The sequence below is a fragment of the Salmo salar genome, chromosome 22, assembly GCF_965601325.2.
Source record: "Salmo salar chromosome 22, fSalSal1, whole genome shotgun sequence".
NCBI lineage: Eukaryota > Metazoa > Chordata > Actinopteri > Salmoniformes > Salmonidae > Salmo > Salmo salar.
The window spans coordinates 37,916,127-37,933,075 of NC_138312.1; the positions used below are offsets into that span (position 1 = coordinate 37,916,127).

The window sequence follows — 16,949 nt, forward strand, 5'->3', positions numbered from 1 at the left end:
AATCATATGTTTAACTTGGGTAAAACAGGACATGGCTATCAATATCAATTGATTCCCCACTGTTTGCACAGATAGCTTGGAAATGCAACAGCTGGCTCTATGTGAGCCATTCACACATCCTATTTGCATTGCAAACACAGGTCAGTTCAGACAGGGGGTATCTGTGTATACTGTAACATTATACAGGACTTTGTCCTCTCATCATTTACCATGTGCAGTGTCCTGGACTGGGCAGGGCAGGCTGGGAAAACACATGTAACACTGCAAACAGGTGCTCAAGACCTTGGGGTATGTTTCAATATTTATACTAGCACAGCCTCTGCCTTATTCTTACAGGACTCTCTGTGTCGAGTTAGCAAATGTATATCTCAAGTGCAGAAATGGCCAAACCTTGATAACCACCTTTCTCACATTTGTTCCAAAAAGCTGAGTGAATACATCACAAGACTAGTGAAGTATGACAGCGTGAAACTAAAAATGACCTTATTTGAGACTTATTTGTATGGTTTACGACATTCACATTTTATGGATATCATTCCATATAGTTGTAGGTCTATATTATTAAAGAGGTATACAGTGACGAAATTCAGGACAGCCAGAGAATAGGGTAAAATAGGCCACTGAAGCAGTAGGTGGAGCAGTTTCTGCCACCAGATGGCGCTCTCATCACATGAAGGGGATTTTCCACAGGGAGACTGTACAGTGCAAGGCTTATCTAACCTGGGATTCGTCCTAAATGGCACCCTATTACTTATATAGTGCACAACTTATGACCAGATCCTATAGTGTGGCTGGTCCCAGATCTGTTTGTGCTGGTGTGACAAGAACCCTAGGAGTTGGCAAGACAGAAGAAACAGATCTGGGACTAGACTAAAGCTGTGTTCGAATACTCATACTAACCGCACCACCCATACTATTTGTGACGTAAATTAAGTATGTAGTATGCAGTATGTTAGTGTGGGTATTCTAACACAGCTTAAATGTAAACTTACATACTAGGTAGACAAGGCATATATAATAGACAAGGGAAGGCATTGAGGTCAGTCTATAGTCATGATTGGAGAGCAGCTTAGATGTCTGTAGGTGGATGTGGTCTCGTCAACCCCCTTAAACTCTCCTTGTTTAGACTTGAAAAACGACTTTAATCTTTACAACTCTCTGACAATACATGAAAAAAAGTTGGCAAATGTTACGTTTCAGTGATACAGAGACACATGAGATAACTGTTATAAGACGTTGTGTCTTTGAGCCCATGTTGTGCAGAGCGTGGTGATTTTCCCTGTCAGGTTTTTGGACAGGTGCAGTACAAGTCATGTGCCATGGATGAAAATAACAATGATCATTATCACTGCTCTGAAAATAGACTCACTTCCAGATATGGCTATGCAACAGAGGGGCTTACAACAGCTGACAGATGCTGGTATGTTACATAAACTAATAAAATACATTGTGTTACTTATTATTTATTTCTCTCTCACACACACACACACACACATATACACAAATACACTCACGCACACAGAGAAAGTGAGAGAGAGGGAGAGGTCAGATCCCCATATTAATGTTGTGGATCACACCAAGCAGCTACAAAGTTCCCATAATGAGAAGTTTGGAGAGAAATCAGGCTTATAACTTTATAGAAAAGGACAGACTGGGATGAGGACGTATGAAATGAGGGCCCTGCTTTACATAAAATGCCTTCACTTGCCTGGAGACAGAAATAGCACCAGTGAGGACAGACTTAGCGGCTGGCTAATACAAAACCCACTACAAATGCAAGTGTGTGTGTGTGCATGCTTGTATAACTTGTGTGTGTATGCGTGCGCATGCATGTTTGTGAGTGACGAAGAGAGTGTGAGCCTGTTTGTGTTGGCGACATCAGAGAAAGAGAGAGTTGGGTGTCTCCTAACATGCCTGTTTGTAGCTACATATTTACTAACTAGTGTATGTTGTGTTGCATGCCTACCAGAGGGATTCACCTCTTTAACTAACACTGACATCACAATCTTAGCTCCACCCTGTCTGGTAAAAGAGAACAGATGAAGTAGCCCATGAGGGCCTGTAGCCAAAGAGGATTTCTACTTGTGAACGCTTGCTATTGTTCCTCCATGCTTGGCTCACTAGAGACACGATGTTAGGAAGGCCCGCTATCCTGCATAAGGCCATCCTTGTTATTGGGTGTTCAGTGTAAGACTGGCATCAAGACTAAACATAGATTTAGTGTTGGTGTTTGTGAAAATCAGAGAAAAGTGAGAGGTTGCTCCGGTAAGTGAGGACATGTGCCTTGATGAGACAGCGAGACATTGTGTTAGGGGATGTGTCATATTCCTTTACCATCCTCTTTACTAGCCCTCAGACAAGTGTGCGTGTGCGCGTGCGTGTGTGGTGTGTTTGTGTGTATGTGCATGCATGTGTGTGTGTCTGTGTGTGTGTCTGTGTCTGTGTCTGTGTGTGTGTATGTGTGTGTGTGTGTGTGTGTGTGTGTGTGTGGTGTGTGTGTGTGTGTGTGTGTGTGTGTGTGTGTGTGTGTGTGTGTGTGTGTGTTAGAGGTCGACCGATTATGATTTTTCAACGCCGATACCGATACCGATTATTGGAGGACCAAAAAGGGCTGATACTGATTAATCGGACTATTTTATTTATTTATTTGTTTGAAACGCTATTAGCGCGCACCCGCTAACTAGCTAGCCATTTCACATTGGTTACACCAGCCCAATCTTGGGAGTTGATAGGCTTGAAGTCATAAACAGCGCAATGCTTGAAGCACAGCGAAGAGCTGCTGGCAAAATGCACGAACGTGCTGTTTGAATGAGTGCTTACGAGCCTGCTGCTGCCTACCACCGCTCAGTCAGACTGCTCTATCAAATCATAGACTTAATTATAACATAATAACACACAGAAATACGAGCCTTTGGTCATTAATATGGTCGAATCCGGAAACTATCATCTCGAAAACAAAACGTTTTTCCTTTCAGTGAAATACAGAACCGTTCCGTATTTTATCTAACGGGTGGCATCCCTAAGTCTAAATATTCCTGTTACATTGCACAACCTTCAATGTTATGTCATAATTACGTAAAATTCAGGCAAATTAGTTCGCAACGAGCCAGGCGGCCCAAACTGTTGCATATACCCTGACTCTGCGTGCAATGAACGCAAGAGAAATTGCACAGTTTCACCTGGTTAATATTGCCTGCTAACCTGGATTTCTTTTAGCTAAATATGCAAAAATATATACTTCTGTGTATTGATTTTAAGAAAGGCATTGATGTTTATGGTTAGGTACAGTCGTGCAACGATTGTGCTTTTTTCGCAAATGCGCTTTTGTTAAATCATCCCCCGTTTGGCGAAGTCGGCTGTCTTTGTTAGGAAGAAATAGTCTTCACAGTTCGCAATGAGCCAGGTGGCCCAAACTGCTGCATATACCCTGACTCTGTTGCAAGAGAAGTGACACATTTTCCCTAGTTAAAAGAAATTCATGTTAGCAGGCAATATTAACTAAATATGCAGGTTTAAAAATATATACTTGTGTATTGATTTTAAGAAAGGCATTGATGTTTATGGTTGGAGAAACGTGTACCTAAGCGATTATATGCAACGCAGGACAGGCTAGATAAACTAATAATATCATCAACCATGTGTAGTTAACTAGTGATTATGATTGATTGATTGTTTTTTATAAGATAAGTTTAATGCTAGCTAGCAACTTATCTTGGCTTCTTACTGCATTCGCGTAACAGGCAGGCTCCTCGTGGAGTGCAATGTAAAGCAGGTGGTTAGAGCGTTGGACTAGTTAACTGTAAGGTTGCAAGATTGAATCCCCGAGCTGACAATGTAAAAATCTGTCGTTCTGCCCCTGAACAAGGCAGTTAACCCACCGTTCCTAGGCCGTCATTTAAAATAAGAATGTGTTCTTAACTGACTTGCCTAGTTAAATAAAGGTGTAAAAAAAACAATTAAAAAAAAAGAATTCGGCCAAATCGGCTTCCAAAAATACAGATTTCTGAATGTTATGAAAACTTGAAATCGGCCTTAATTAATCGGCCATTCCGATTAATCGGTCGACTTCTAGTGTGTGTGTGTGTGTGTGTGTGTGCATACATTTGTGTGTGTCTGTGTCTGTCTGTGACTGTCTCAATGTCTGACTGTGTGTGTTTGGCTCACTGTTGTCCAGACTGAATAAATTGTGTTTGAATGGTGTGACAATGGTAATAACTGTTTGGTTTGTAATCAAAAAAAAAAAAATCATTTGGATGTATTTGTATTTGTATTTATTAAGGATCCCCATTAGCTGCTGCCAAGGCAAGGGCACAACAGTAGATGGTTGCTGGGAACAGACACAAGCATTCGTCTAATTACTACAGTAGTTATATTCCCACTGACAGCAGGCCTGGGATTTAAACCAGCATCCCTGTGTTATTATTTCGGCTTCATAAAGGCTTTACGACAGCTTCATTAAGCCTGAACAGATATTGCTTGTTTAAAATAGAACAGGATTTTGTTACTGCTCTTTTCAGTGGCATGTGTTTTTAGTTTTTCTCAGCTTCATAGCTTTTAGTGTGTGTTTGAAATATGAAGCCTGTCTATGTAGCTCTCCTTAGGTTACATAATGAAACGTCAGTCAGTCTCATACTGTATCCTCCTGAGCACAGTAGTATTGGAGCAGAACGTCGCTAAAGGTTAGCTGCTAACCATACAGGACTGCCCTGTATGGTTAGGACCGCTCTGTGCAATTGGGTCCTGGACTTTCTGATGGGTCGCCCCCAGGTGGTGAAGGTAGGAAACAACATTTCCACTTTGCTGATCCTGATCCTGATCCTGATCTTCAACACTAGGGCCCAACAAGGGTGTGTGCTCAGCCCCCTCCTGTACTCCCTGTTCACCCATGACTGCGTGGCCATGCACGCCTCCAACTCAATCATCAAGATTGCAGATGACACGACAGTAGTGGGCTTGAATACCAACAATGACGAGACAGCCTACAGGGAGGAGGTGAGGGCACTCGGAGTGTGGTGTCAGGAAAATAACCTCTCACTCAATGTCAACAAAACAAAGGAGCTGATCGTGGACTTCAGTAAACAGCAGAGGGATTACCCCCCTATCCACATCGACGGGACAGTAGTGAAGAAGGTGGAAAGCTTTAAGTTCCTCGGTGTACTCATCACGGACAAACTGAAATGGTCTACCCACACAGACAGTGTGGTGAAGAAGGCGCAACAGCGCCTCTTCAACCTCAGGAGGCTGAAGAAATTTGGCTTGTCACCTAAAACAGCAACTGCACCGCCCTCTACTGCAAGGCTCTCCAGAGGGTGGTGCGGTCTGCACAACGCATCACCGGGGGCAAACTACCTGCCCTCCAAGACACCTACAGCACCCGATGTCACAGGAAGGCCAAAAAGATCATCAAGGACAACAACCACCCGAGCCACTGCCTGTTCACCCCGCTACCATCCAGAAGGCGAGGTAAGTACAGGTGCATCAAAGCTGGGACCAAGAGACTGAAAAACAGCCTCTATCTCAAGGCCATCAGACTGTTAAACAGTGATCACTAACTCAGAGAGGCTGCTGCCTACATAGAGAATCATATCACTGGCCACTTTAATAAATGGATCACAAGTCACTTTAAACAATGCCACTTGAATAATGTTAACATATCTTACATTACCTTATACCATCTATTGCACTTTGCCTATGCCGCTCAGCCGTCGCTTATCCATATATCCATATATATTTTTCCATCCCTTTAGATTTGTGTGTATTAGGTAGTTGTTGGGGAATTGTTTGATTATTTGTTAGATATTACTGCACTGTCGGAACTAGAAGCACAAGCATTTCGCTGCACTCGCATTAACATCTGCTAACCATGTGTATGTGACCAATACATTTTGATTTGATTTGACTGAATCTCATTCTGTTGTAGAAGATAATGGGGATCTCTTCTGACAGTTAGCGCTTATGTAACTGAACGCTGTACAAACCTGGCTCCCTCAGCATATGTCTCAACCTTCCCTGGACCACTTTGAACTTGTTGTGCTCTATGGGTTGAACTATTCTTACACCACCTCACTTCAATTCCTCACTGCAGTAGTCCATGTGCAGGTGGCAGCAGGAGAGGAGACCCATGTGTGGTGTAACAGGAAGCCAGTGTAGAGAGGCTATCACTGGAGTAATATGATCAAATATTTTGATTCTAGTCAAGATTCTAGCAGCCGTGTTTAGCACTAACTGAAGTTTATTTTGTGCTTTATCCTGGTAGCCGGAAAGTAGAGCATTGCAGTAGTCCAACCTAGAAGTGACAAAAGCATGGATTAATTTTTCTGCATCATTTTTGGAGAGAAAGTTTCTGATTTTTGCAATGTTACGTAGATGGAAAAAAGCTGTCCTTGAAACAGTCTTGATATTTTCGTCAAAAGAGAGATCAGGGTCCAGAGTAACGCCGAGGTCCTTCACAGTTTTATTTGAGATGACTGTACAACCATCAAGATTAATTGTCAGATTCAACATAAGATAAGATAAGTTAAATGCTAGCTGGCAACTTACCTTGGCTCATTGCAGCCACAAGGTCCTTTTGACGCTGCACTCGCATAACAGGTGGTCAGCCTGCCATCCAGTTTCCTCAAGGATTGCAATGTAATCGGCCATAATCGGTGTCGTGTCTTTGGCTATGCCGGATTAAGTGATATGACATGCTATTCTATAAAATCCTTTCTCTGTAATTAATATTACCTGATTGAGCTAATCATGTAAATGTAATTAACTAGAAAGTCGGGGCACCACAAAAGAGTGTTTATAGAGCTGTTATCTTCCGAATAAACTCTGAAAGACCTAGTAATATTTTACATCAATAGCAGTCAATATTAATCGTCACCTTATTTCAGTCTCATCTGAAAGTTGTAAATTCTTGGTTATCTTCATGAACCCTGGCTAACAAGTTGAATCAGCAATACAAAATTGGGTTTAATTATTTATTTCCTAAATACCTAACTAATCACACAGAATTACATATACAGAGAATGCAAATTATGTCATACAGAAAATGTCCCTGGTGGACGGAACCTGTATGATGGCTTGTTACACAAAGAGAGGGGGTTGGGCTTGATTGAAAGATCGGGAAGACTGAGGAACAAAGGGAGAAGCTGTGCTATCGTAAAAACAGTATCTTATGCATTCTAAATTACCGCCCATTTGGAAAAGGAAAATGCAGTAAATATTTACTCTGAGCTGCGCTTCGGTAGGTTGGTCGTAGATGCTGGCGGTGTTGGCCAACTGAGATCTTCCTGTCCTCGGAAGAATGTCTCTGGTGGTAAATTGGATACGTTGTAGTATCTTCGTTGTGTGTTAGACTGGATACGTTGTCCGTCCTTTCCTAGCCTACGTTTACAGCTGCTGTTGCTAACTCAACGGCTAGGAGGTCTCACTTCTTTAGTGAATAAGAGTTAAAAGTTCATACCATTCCCAACCAAAGCTCATGCTGAGGTTGGCTTAGTTCTGTAGTTGACATGTTAGTCCTTTTTAACGTATGGACCGTCGTCCTATCGTCCTCGGAACAGGAGGTTACATTTTCGTCAAGGGCTTATATAGTGGAGGGAGAGAAGGATGTGTTTCATAGTTTATAACCCATGTCTCTTCACAGGGGCGGGCCACTGATTGAGCAGGGCTCTAACCTTATGAAAACCCAATTCTCTCATTTGGAAGCTAAAATTACATTTAATATTATCACAAATGGTTTCATATTCAAACATTTAAGTTGCACAACAATTCCATGTGAATCTGATAACTACAATGTGTAGACTTCCCAGATACAGTTTATGTCATCCTGTCATCAGTCATAATGTCTCAGATGACAACCGAACTGACATCATTAAGTACCAACGCATATTTTCAACTGGTTCTATTACCGAAATATGGTTCCTTTCCCCCCACTTGTTTGATGTTCCCAGACTCTCTATGTTTAACAAAGGCTATTCAAGAGTCGTTCAGTAGAGTCAGAGAGAGAGGGAAGGGAGAAAGGTATTTATGGGGGGTAATAAACCGATCGTGGGTTGTCCTGGTTGTGGACCATTGTTGTGGTCCCCATCTGGTGGTCGACCCGGGTAGGGTTTATGCGAATGAAGAAGTCTGCTCCAAGGCTGGGCAGCATATGTCCAGTTGGTGATCGCTGCTGCAGTCCCCCCTCTGGTGGTCGACCCGGTTAGGGTGTCTGGAAATGAAGTCCACTCCAAGGCTGGGCAGCGGATGTCCGTGAATGGGATTGCCGTTCCGGACCTGTCGTCTGGTCGTCCAGACTGGAAGATCTGGGTAGTAACTTAGGCAGATGTTAACAACGCACACACACTCATGAAATATATCATTACATTTCCTCCCAAATGAGCGGCGTTGATGCACTAACTGATGGTTGTATGGGAAGTTGTTTATGGCTCTATCACTTTCTATGTGCCGAAGAAAATGAAACAAAATGAATGAAAGCATAAACAAAACAAAATATAGTTATGACACCTTAATTATCTAATTGGACTGTATTCTATCTACGTCCATGGTCTTGGCAAAATGACCCTATCATGGCATTGTCTAATGTCATATCTAGGGCTTTCCTAATTTGCGGGGTGTTGCTTAGGTTACTATCCTAAGTTGATAACTATATAATAAGTCTACAGCTGTAAGGCACTAGTTTTGGGCAGTCTACAGGAATGACCTATGGACTTCTGGGAAGAAAACTGGTGAGGGCCGTAGCTGTAGAGTTAAAGGGCTCAAAATAAATGTTGAACTTTACTAAGGCTGGTATTTTGCTCGAACCCTTAGGTGATCCTAGCATAAATCCTAATTGGATGTTCCGTTGTGCATGTGTGTTTATGCTTACACAAGCGCACATGTCAAGGGAAGAAAACCAAGTATCCTGTCAGATTACAACTTGTTCAGAATGAGTCTGACGTAGTCAGGTAATTCTCAGGTCAATGCCTGGAGGTCAGTCAGAATTGGTGTCGAGGGAGTCTGTAGTGGTTTTACTACCAGACACTGTCTTCCACTATTGTAGTGGCGGTAGGTATGAAGAAGTCTACTTCATAGCTATGTTATCCACGAAGGAGCTAACCTCATGATGGAAGTACTCTTTAAGTATTAGACCAGTCGTACGTGGTGTGATCATGGTTCATGACCTCTAATAACTTTTCTCCTGAACGGAGGGTTCTATTTACTAGTGGCATGTGTTAACCATTGGAAGAGTGCAATGGAGATTCCCTTCCCCGTGTTGCACTCTGAGTGACTCCTATGTCGCTATTATCAATAGCAATTTAACTTGTGAGGTTACTCATCCTCTTACTGAGTGTTGCTGGACTGACTGTGGTATTGGTACTGGTATTCAAGGGGTCCAGTTGTCCTACCGATTTATTCTGAAATGTTATCCTACAGGAATACACGATTAGAGCATTTTACTAGTTGTCTTGTAGTGGCTCATCATGGGTCTGGGCTACTATTCCCCCCCTTTGTGTCTCGGGACCCCCCCACCAGCGGGTGGTGTTGATGTCCGAGGCGCTAACGAAAAGTTTGAACCCTATGTACAAGTTGTCAGTGGCCGTGTTATTATGAGAATGGGTGTAACCTTTCAACCAAATCTCCTGGTGTTTGTGCTTCAAAATGCTCAGTGGCTGTCGAGGTCTGTCAGTCACCACCGCGTCCGCGTGTGGCAACCTCTTCAGTACCTGCAAACTGGGACGAGGATATCGGTCTGTGATATCACAAAGTGTTTCACCAGTGGGAGTCATCGGGTCAGTTGCTGGACTGATGCCATTAGTGTCATTGTAAGGGTTGACAGTCCCCCACAAAGCGGAAGGTGTATCATCGGAAGCAGAGTATACTCTGCGCATCAATGTTTTTGTTGCTGAGACGGCCTCAGTGCTTGCGGAAGTGTCCGAAGGGCAAGAGAAGTTCATCTCAACTACCGTATTGCATGACTGCAGGGAGGAGGGAAGTTGCTCATTCACAGAGACAGCTGGCTCGAAATCATGAAAAGAATGGTCAATCCGATTGGCTGATGGAATGTGTTGAGATATCGTAATATCTCCTTGGATCGGATTCTGCACCAAGAGGTTTCTAAACGTCTTTTTCCCAAGGGGTGCTTTTGACAGATACCCCTCGTGAATGACTGCGTTGCCGCTAGTGTTAGGGGAAGACAGTGTGGTCAGTGAAGGCACTCTGAGAAGGCCTGTGACCATACCTGGTTGGTTTTCCAATCCATCAATGGGAATAACCGATCCATCAAGTCTGCTCCCAGTAGCAGGGGTACAGTTTCGAGGCTGGTAACATACACAGGGTGAACGAGCGAGACGTCCTGGAAGTGTAGTTTCAGCATGACTCTCGATGTGAGAGGCAAGGTAGTCTGAGTGACCCCTCGAAGTGTAGTATCGCATCGTTCCACTTTAAACCAACATTTAGTTGGCTTCAAAGCTCTTTTGAGATCATCGAACAATGTTTGAGAGATGAGTGATATTGTCGCACCCGAATCAATTAGCGCATGACAAGTTAAGCAGTCCTCCAGGACTGTTTCCAGGTATGGTCGTTTCGATTCGTGTTTAGTGGACATATTCCCCACAAAGTGGAGTGGTCGTTCGCAATCAGTCGACCTCTATCCCAAACCCCATCTTCAAGCCTCATTGGAGCCAGACGGCAGAAACCTCAACTAGAGAGAGCCTCCCTCTCTTCCACAATGGAAAGGCTTGTTCCGGATGTGTATACGGGAGCACGAAGATTAGGTAATGTCGGCTTGAGCATATACACTACAAAAGTATGTGGACACCCCTTCAAATTAGTGGATTGGGCTATTTCAGCCACACCCGTTGCTGACAGGTGTATAAAATCGAGCACACATCCATGCAATCTCCACAGACAAACATTGTCAGTAGAATGGCCTTACTGAAGGGCTCTGTGACTTTCAATGTGGCACCGTCATTAGATGCCACCTTTCCAACAAGTCAACAAATGAATGCCCTGCTAGAGCTGCCCCGGTCAACTATAAATGCTGTTATTGTGAAGTGGAAACGTCTAGGAGCAACAACAGCTCAGCCACGACGTGGTAGGCCACACAAGCTCACAGAGCGGAACCACCGAGTGTTGAAGCACATAAGTCGTAAAAATTGTCTGTCCTCGGTTGCAACACTCACTACCGGGTTCTAAACTGCCTCTGGAAGCAACGTCTGCACAATAACTGTTCATCGGGAGCTTTATGAAATGGGTTTCCATGGCCGAGCAGCCGCACACAAGCCTAAGATCACCATGCGCAATGCCAAGCAACGGCTGGAGTGGTGTAAAGCTTTCCACCATTAGACTCTGGAGCAGTGGAAACGCGTTCTCTGGAGTGATGAATCACGCTTCACCATCTGGCAGTCCGACAAACAAATATGGGTTTGGTGGATGCCAGGAGAACGCTACCTGCCACAATGCATAGTGCCAACTGTGAAGATTGATGAAGGAGGAATAATGGTCTGGGGCTGTTTTTCATGGTTCTGTCTAGGCCCCTTAGTTCCAGTGAAGGGAAATATTAACGCTACAGCATACAATGACATTCTAGATGATTCTGTGCTTCCAACTTTGTGGCAACAGTTTGGGGAAGGCCCATTCCTGTTTCAGTATGACAATGCCCCCGTGCACAAATGGTTTGTCGAGATCAGCGTTGAAGAACTTGACTGGCCTGCATACAGCCCTGACCTCAAACCAATCGAACACCTTTGGGATGAATTGGAACGCTGACTGCGAACCAGGCCTAATCGCCCAACATCAGTGCCCGACCTCACTAATGCTCTTGTGGCTGAATGGAAGAAAGTCCCCCCAGCAATGTTACAACATCTAGTGGAAAGCCTTCCCAGAAGAGTAAGGACTGTTATAGCAAAGGGGGAACCAACTCCATATTAATGCCCATGATTTTGGAATGAGATGTTCGACTAGCAGGTGTCCACATACTTTTGGTCATGTGGTGTATAATTGGAGGTGAACAAACAGCTAACTCCCCCAGGCTCTTCAGGTATTTCAAGCAGACATCAGTGTTATCAGTGAGAGCTAGGTCGTGTTTCAATCATCTAGAATGGCTTCCTCACCATATCTCCTTTCCTTGGTGACAACTGATAGGCATGAGGGAAAAGATACGCTCAGATTTCTACTTTAGCCAATAAAGACCTTGTCATGTCAGCGTTCATGAAGGACAAGAACATTTTTAAGGAAATTAGGAAAGGAAAATAACATCCTAAGGAAAGGAGGAAAGGAAGGGAATTGATGACTATTGGAACAGGGAGCCATAGAGTGACAGGGGCAATTGGGTCCGTGATACAGGCAGTGACTGGGGGTTATGAGCCAGAACAGGTTTCCCCGGTCTGGTCCAGTCGTGCTTGGATATCTGTCGTCGCCTGGTTGGGTCGTCGGAGGTGGGAAACGGTTAACGGTTAAACAGCCTGAGGACGGGGGTGCTCGGGAGACTACATTCCAAACCCCTCTGTGCTGTAAAACATGGAGCTCCACTGACTCCACCACTCTGCTACACCAGACTCACTCCTCCTCTCATCAGCCCTAGTTTGTTTTGCCTCTGCTTTTTGCATGAGTGTGGAATGGCTGCTTGACTGGGAGCTACCACTCTGTCACCACAGGGGCCGCCAGATTCACTGGTCCTGAGAACACAGCATTCTTTTGAAGCCGCAAGCTTCCTTTCTCCCCCTATGTTCTTTCACGATGGGCTGTCCCTGAAGTAAAGAGGGAGAGAGAGAGGGAGAGAGAGACAGAGACAGACAGAAAGTGAGAGCTAGGCAGCGCTCTGGAAGCCTAGCTGATCATTGCTGTGATATTCTGACTGCCCCAGCGGCGAGAGAGAGGGCGCGTGACAGAAAGAAAGAGAGAGAGAGAGAGAGAGAGAGAGAGAGAGCGAAAGAAGGATAGAAGACTAGAAGCCTCTTTCCATTCTATGAAAAACAAGTTCCCAAATAGAGCATCAACAGCAAAGTGCGGAGTGGAGGGAGTGTCTCGTCTCTTCAGGGGGAGCTGCTCACTAACATGAAGAAGAAAACAGTCCAGAGGAGCTACTACTAGTGGAAGATCTTTAAGAGGGGGAGAAGAAGACCAATAGTGTCTATTCAGACACAATTCAAACCGATAGTGTCTATTGACTCTACTCAGACTAAAGGAGAAAGCCAAAAACTTTGTTGTCGAGGATGTCTTGGCTGTCGCCCATGTCATGGGCCAAGTGGACGTGGACAGCAGTCCGGGGAGCAGAGGAGGGAGAGGAGGTGGAGGGCCAGGAGGTGAAGGAGGAGGATGGACTGCTACCCTGCGTAGGGCAGCGAGAGGAGGAGGAGGAAGAGAGATCTCAAGGCTGCAGGCGAGTGTGTTTGTTGGCTACATTGGAGCCTTGACGCCTTTTAACAGTGAGAGCCCCGTAAGGCAGCTGGAGGGAGAGGGGCACCTGCTTTGCTTTTCCACCTGTGGCGTTTGTGAGTTGGTGTTGTTCTAAAGGGCGGATGAGCAGAGAGGGAGAGAAAGTGAGAAAAAAGAAAGAAAGAAAAATGCATTTGACTGTTAAACTGTTTTTTCCTACTGTTGAGGTTCTCCTAAACAATGTTGTGTTATAGGCTTACTGGTTAATTCACGAGTCTGTGTGTGAGGTGTGTGTGTGTGTGTGTGTGTGTGTGTGTGTGTGTGTGTGTATTGTGTGTGTGTGTGTGTGTGTGTATGTGTGTGTGTGTGTGTGTGTGTGTGTGTGTGTGTGTGTGTGTGTGTGTGTGTGTGTGTGTGTGTGAGAGAATTTTAACACGCCTCAGGTATTTTATTATTGTCCCACACCACAGACAGATACAAACGAGTGATGTCATCTTAATAAAGCACACACTGTGTGTCCCTGTTCCTTGTGGGGGGGGCAAAACATTCCCCTGCTTATAGTGTTATCACGCAAGGCTGTGTGATAGAGATGGAGAGAGATCAGCATACAAATATATATTTTTATAGCAGTGTTTAATTGCTAAACCTATAGCACAGCATTGAGTGGTGGTGAGTCTTGTTTCCAATCACAGCTACTAGTAGTTGTTTATCAGACGTAGTCAACTGGTCTTGCACATGAAAGCTATGCAAACACATAACATTTAAATAAGTACACATACTACAACATGTAGAGGACACATAGTATATTATGTACACAATAGCTTTGTATTTCCAGATATTCTAGTGATATGACCATACTCATCTCTCTTTATCTCTCTTGCTCTCTCTTGCTCTCTCTCTCTCTCTCTCTCTCTCTCTCTCTCTCTCTCTCTCTCTTTTGCGCGCTCTCTCTCTCTGTTCCAGTTCAGACTCAGAGGGCCACTTTGAAACCCCAGAGGCTCAGAGCCCTGTCCACGCTCCACTCCAAGGCCCAGAAGAGCTGGAGACCTTTACCACTGACAGAGCAGGTGAGATCATTGCTGCTTGCCTTCAACACAGATAGAAGTAGGCACAAAACATGCCAAAAAAATGTACATGCCCATATGAAATTCAATTTAAAAAAGTTGTCTATCCCTGAAGGGGAAATTATTTTTGGGCACATGAGTCAGCAACAACAACATGAGCATGACAGCATACCACAACCATGCCATAATGACATACCACACATAGCAACTTCACAGGAAGGGATGTTGTAGGGATATTATGCCACAAAATAGTCCCTCACAACATCTACAGTACATGGTATGGCCTACCATGACACCCCAACATCCTTTTCATTTCACTCCCACAACCACACACCATTGATTGACCATCACCTGGAGAGAATGCATTAGCTGGCTGGATTCTTTTGGAGTTTCCATGGCAACAATAGAGCTTTGTCATTCTGTCTGTGCATTTCCTGCGGGGAACCGTTTGTTTGTGTGTGTGTGCGCACATGCGCATGGTGCTTCAACTTTTAATATTCCCCTCAGACATGGTTTTCAATAGACTGTTTTTAATGAACAAAAGATAGTGTTTGCTGGAATCAAGTAGATTTAGTGCTTCAGACCATTTGATGACTGTCCATTAATAATGTTTTCTTAACTGAAACTGCAGATTGCGTTTGCTCTCAAAGGACTGCTACTACATTAGATTAAACTGCACCTACTGAGCTATTTTAACTCTGTTCCGTCTGACATGTGGCCAAACGGAGGGAAGTGTACCATGACACTGTAATTGAAGACGTGCTTTGTCTGCCTACCGTACTTTTCTAGGTATGTATCTGACTGTTAGACATTCATGAAGGCCATTAAAGTTACATAGCACTTAAAGGTTGGTATTAAACTACACAAGTACCTTATTCACACCAACAATTACATATGTGGTGAAGGAGTAGTCATGGGCTGAATAAAGAACGTATCTTATCCTTTCAGGTCAAACTGAGGGAGGCTACTTCACAACAATAGCATATGTGGCCCAAATAAAATATTATTATGTAACATTGGATAAGTAAAAGGTAGAGAATGGGACCACGGCCTGCATGGGAATTGGATTTTGACTATGGAATTCAGGAGGTCACACAGGAACAAAAGCAGTTGCTCCTCCTTGTTTTTAATTGTCAGTGGGAGGGGTCAAAGGTCATGAGAGTGACATCCCATGTGATGGAACAAAAAATATCTCCATTATATTGATGGGCCCCATCAGATAGATTTGGATCAATGGGCCCCATTGTGTTGTCTTGCTAATGAACTCCAGATCTGTTTGTGCTGTCTTGCTAATGGTTCCAGGTCTGTTTGTGCTGTCTTGCTAATGGTTCCAGGTCTGTTTGTGCTGTCTTGCTAATGGTTCCAGGTCTGTTTGTGCTGTCTTGCTAATGGTTCCAGATCTGTTTGTGCTGTCTTGCTAATGGTTCCATATCTGTTTGTGTTGTCTTGCTCATGGTTCCAAATTTGGGGAAGGGTACCAAAAAATGTCTGCAGCATTGAAGGTCCCCAAATACACAGTGGCCTCTATCATTCTTAAATGGAAGAACCACCAAGACTCTTCCTAGAGCTGGCTGCCCGGCAAAACTGAGCAATCGGGGGAGAAGGGCCTTGGTCAGGGAGGTGCCAAAGAACCTGATGGTCACTCTGACAGAGCTCCAGAGTTCCTCTGTGGAGATGGAAAAACCTTCCAGAAGGACAACCATCTCTGCAGCACTCCACCAATCAGGCATTTATGTTAGAGTGGCCAGACAGAAGCCACTCCTCAGTAAATGGCACATGACAGCCTGCTTGGAGTTGGCAAAAAATCACCTAAATACTCTCAGACCATGAGAAACAAGATTCTCTGATCTGATGAAACCAAGATTGAACTCTTTGGCCTGAATGGCAAGCGTCCCATCTGGAGGAAACCTGGCACCATCCCTATGGTGAAGCATGGTGGTGGCAGCATCATGCTGTGGGTGTCACGGCTTCCATCGTGGATATGAAAGGACGACCAAGGCGCAGCGGAAGTGTGGACACTCATGTTTCTTTAATTTACAAAAAAACAAGCAAAGTATCCACCGAAAAACAATAAACCAAAACAATAAACAGTACTTACAATGGTAACAGTGTGGCAGGCTCAAACCAACGCAGTGCACACAAACAATTCCCCACAACCCCCAGTGACAAACAACTCCTACATATATGACTCCCAATCAGGAACAACGATTCCCAGCTGTTCCTGATCAGGAGTCACAAGACACACACAAGACTGCCACGTCCTGACCCCCAAACTACTACACCAGCTCCATCTGCTGGTCAGGACGTGACAGTACCCCCCCCCCCCCCCCTCAAGGTGCAGACCCCGGAATGCACCTAACACCAACAAACAAAATCCCCAACAAAACCCATAAACACTAACCCTAAACAATAAGGGAGGGAAGGGAGGGTGGCTGCCATCAACGACGGCACTGTGCTACACCCTCCCTCCCCAACCCACCTATCCTGGAGGCGGCTCAGGTTCTGGCCGTTCCAGGCAGTTGGGGCAGTCCGGCCAGT

General features: G+C 44.5%; 1 protein-coding gene across 2 annotated transcripts in view; it reads left to right on the forward strand.

Annotated features, from left to right (window-relative positions):
• The window catches only part of LOC106586881 (transforming acidic coiled-coil-containing protein 1), a 64,732-nt gene that overhangs the window by 14,052 nt on the left and 33,731 nt on the right, over nt 1-16,949 (forward strand). For both annotated transcript variants that reach the window (XM_045705456.2, XM_045705455.2), the window contains exon 2: nt 14,311-14,414. Coding sequence is in view for 1 of the 2 variants with exons in the window: in XM_045705455.2 (XP_045561411.1) it covers nt 14,311-14,414 (104 nt within the window). In the remaining variant the exon portion in view is untranslated. The remainder of the gene's footprint in view (nt 1-14,310; nt 14,415-16,949) is intronic.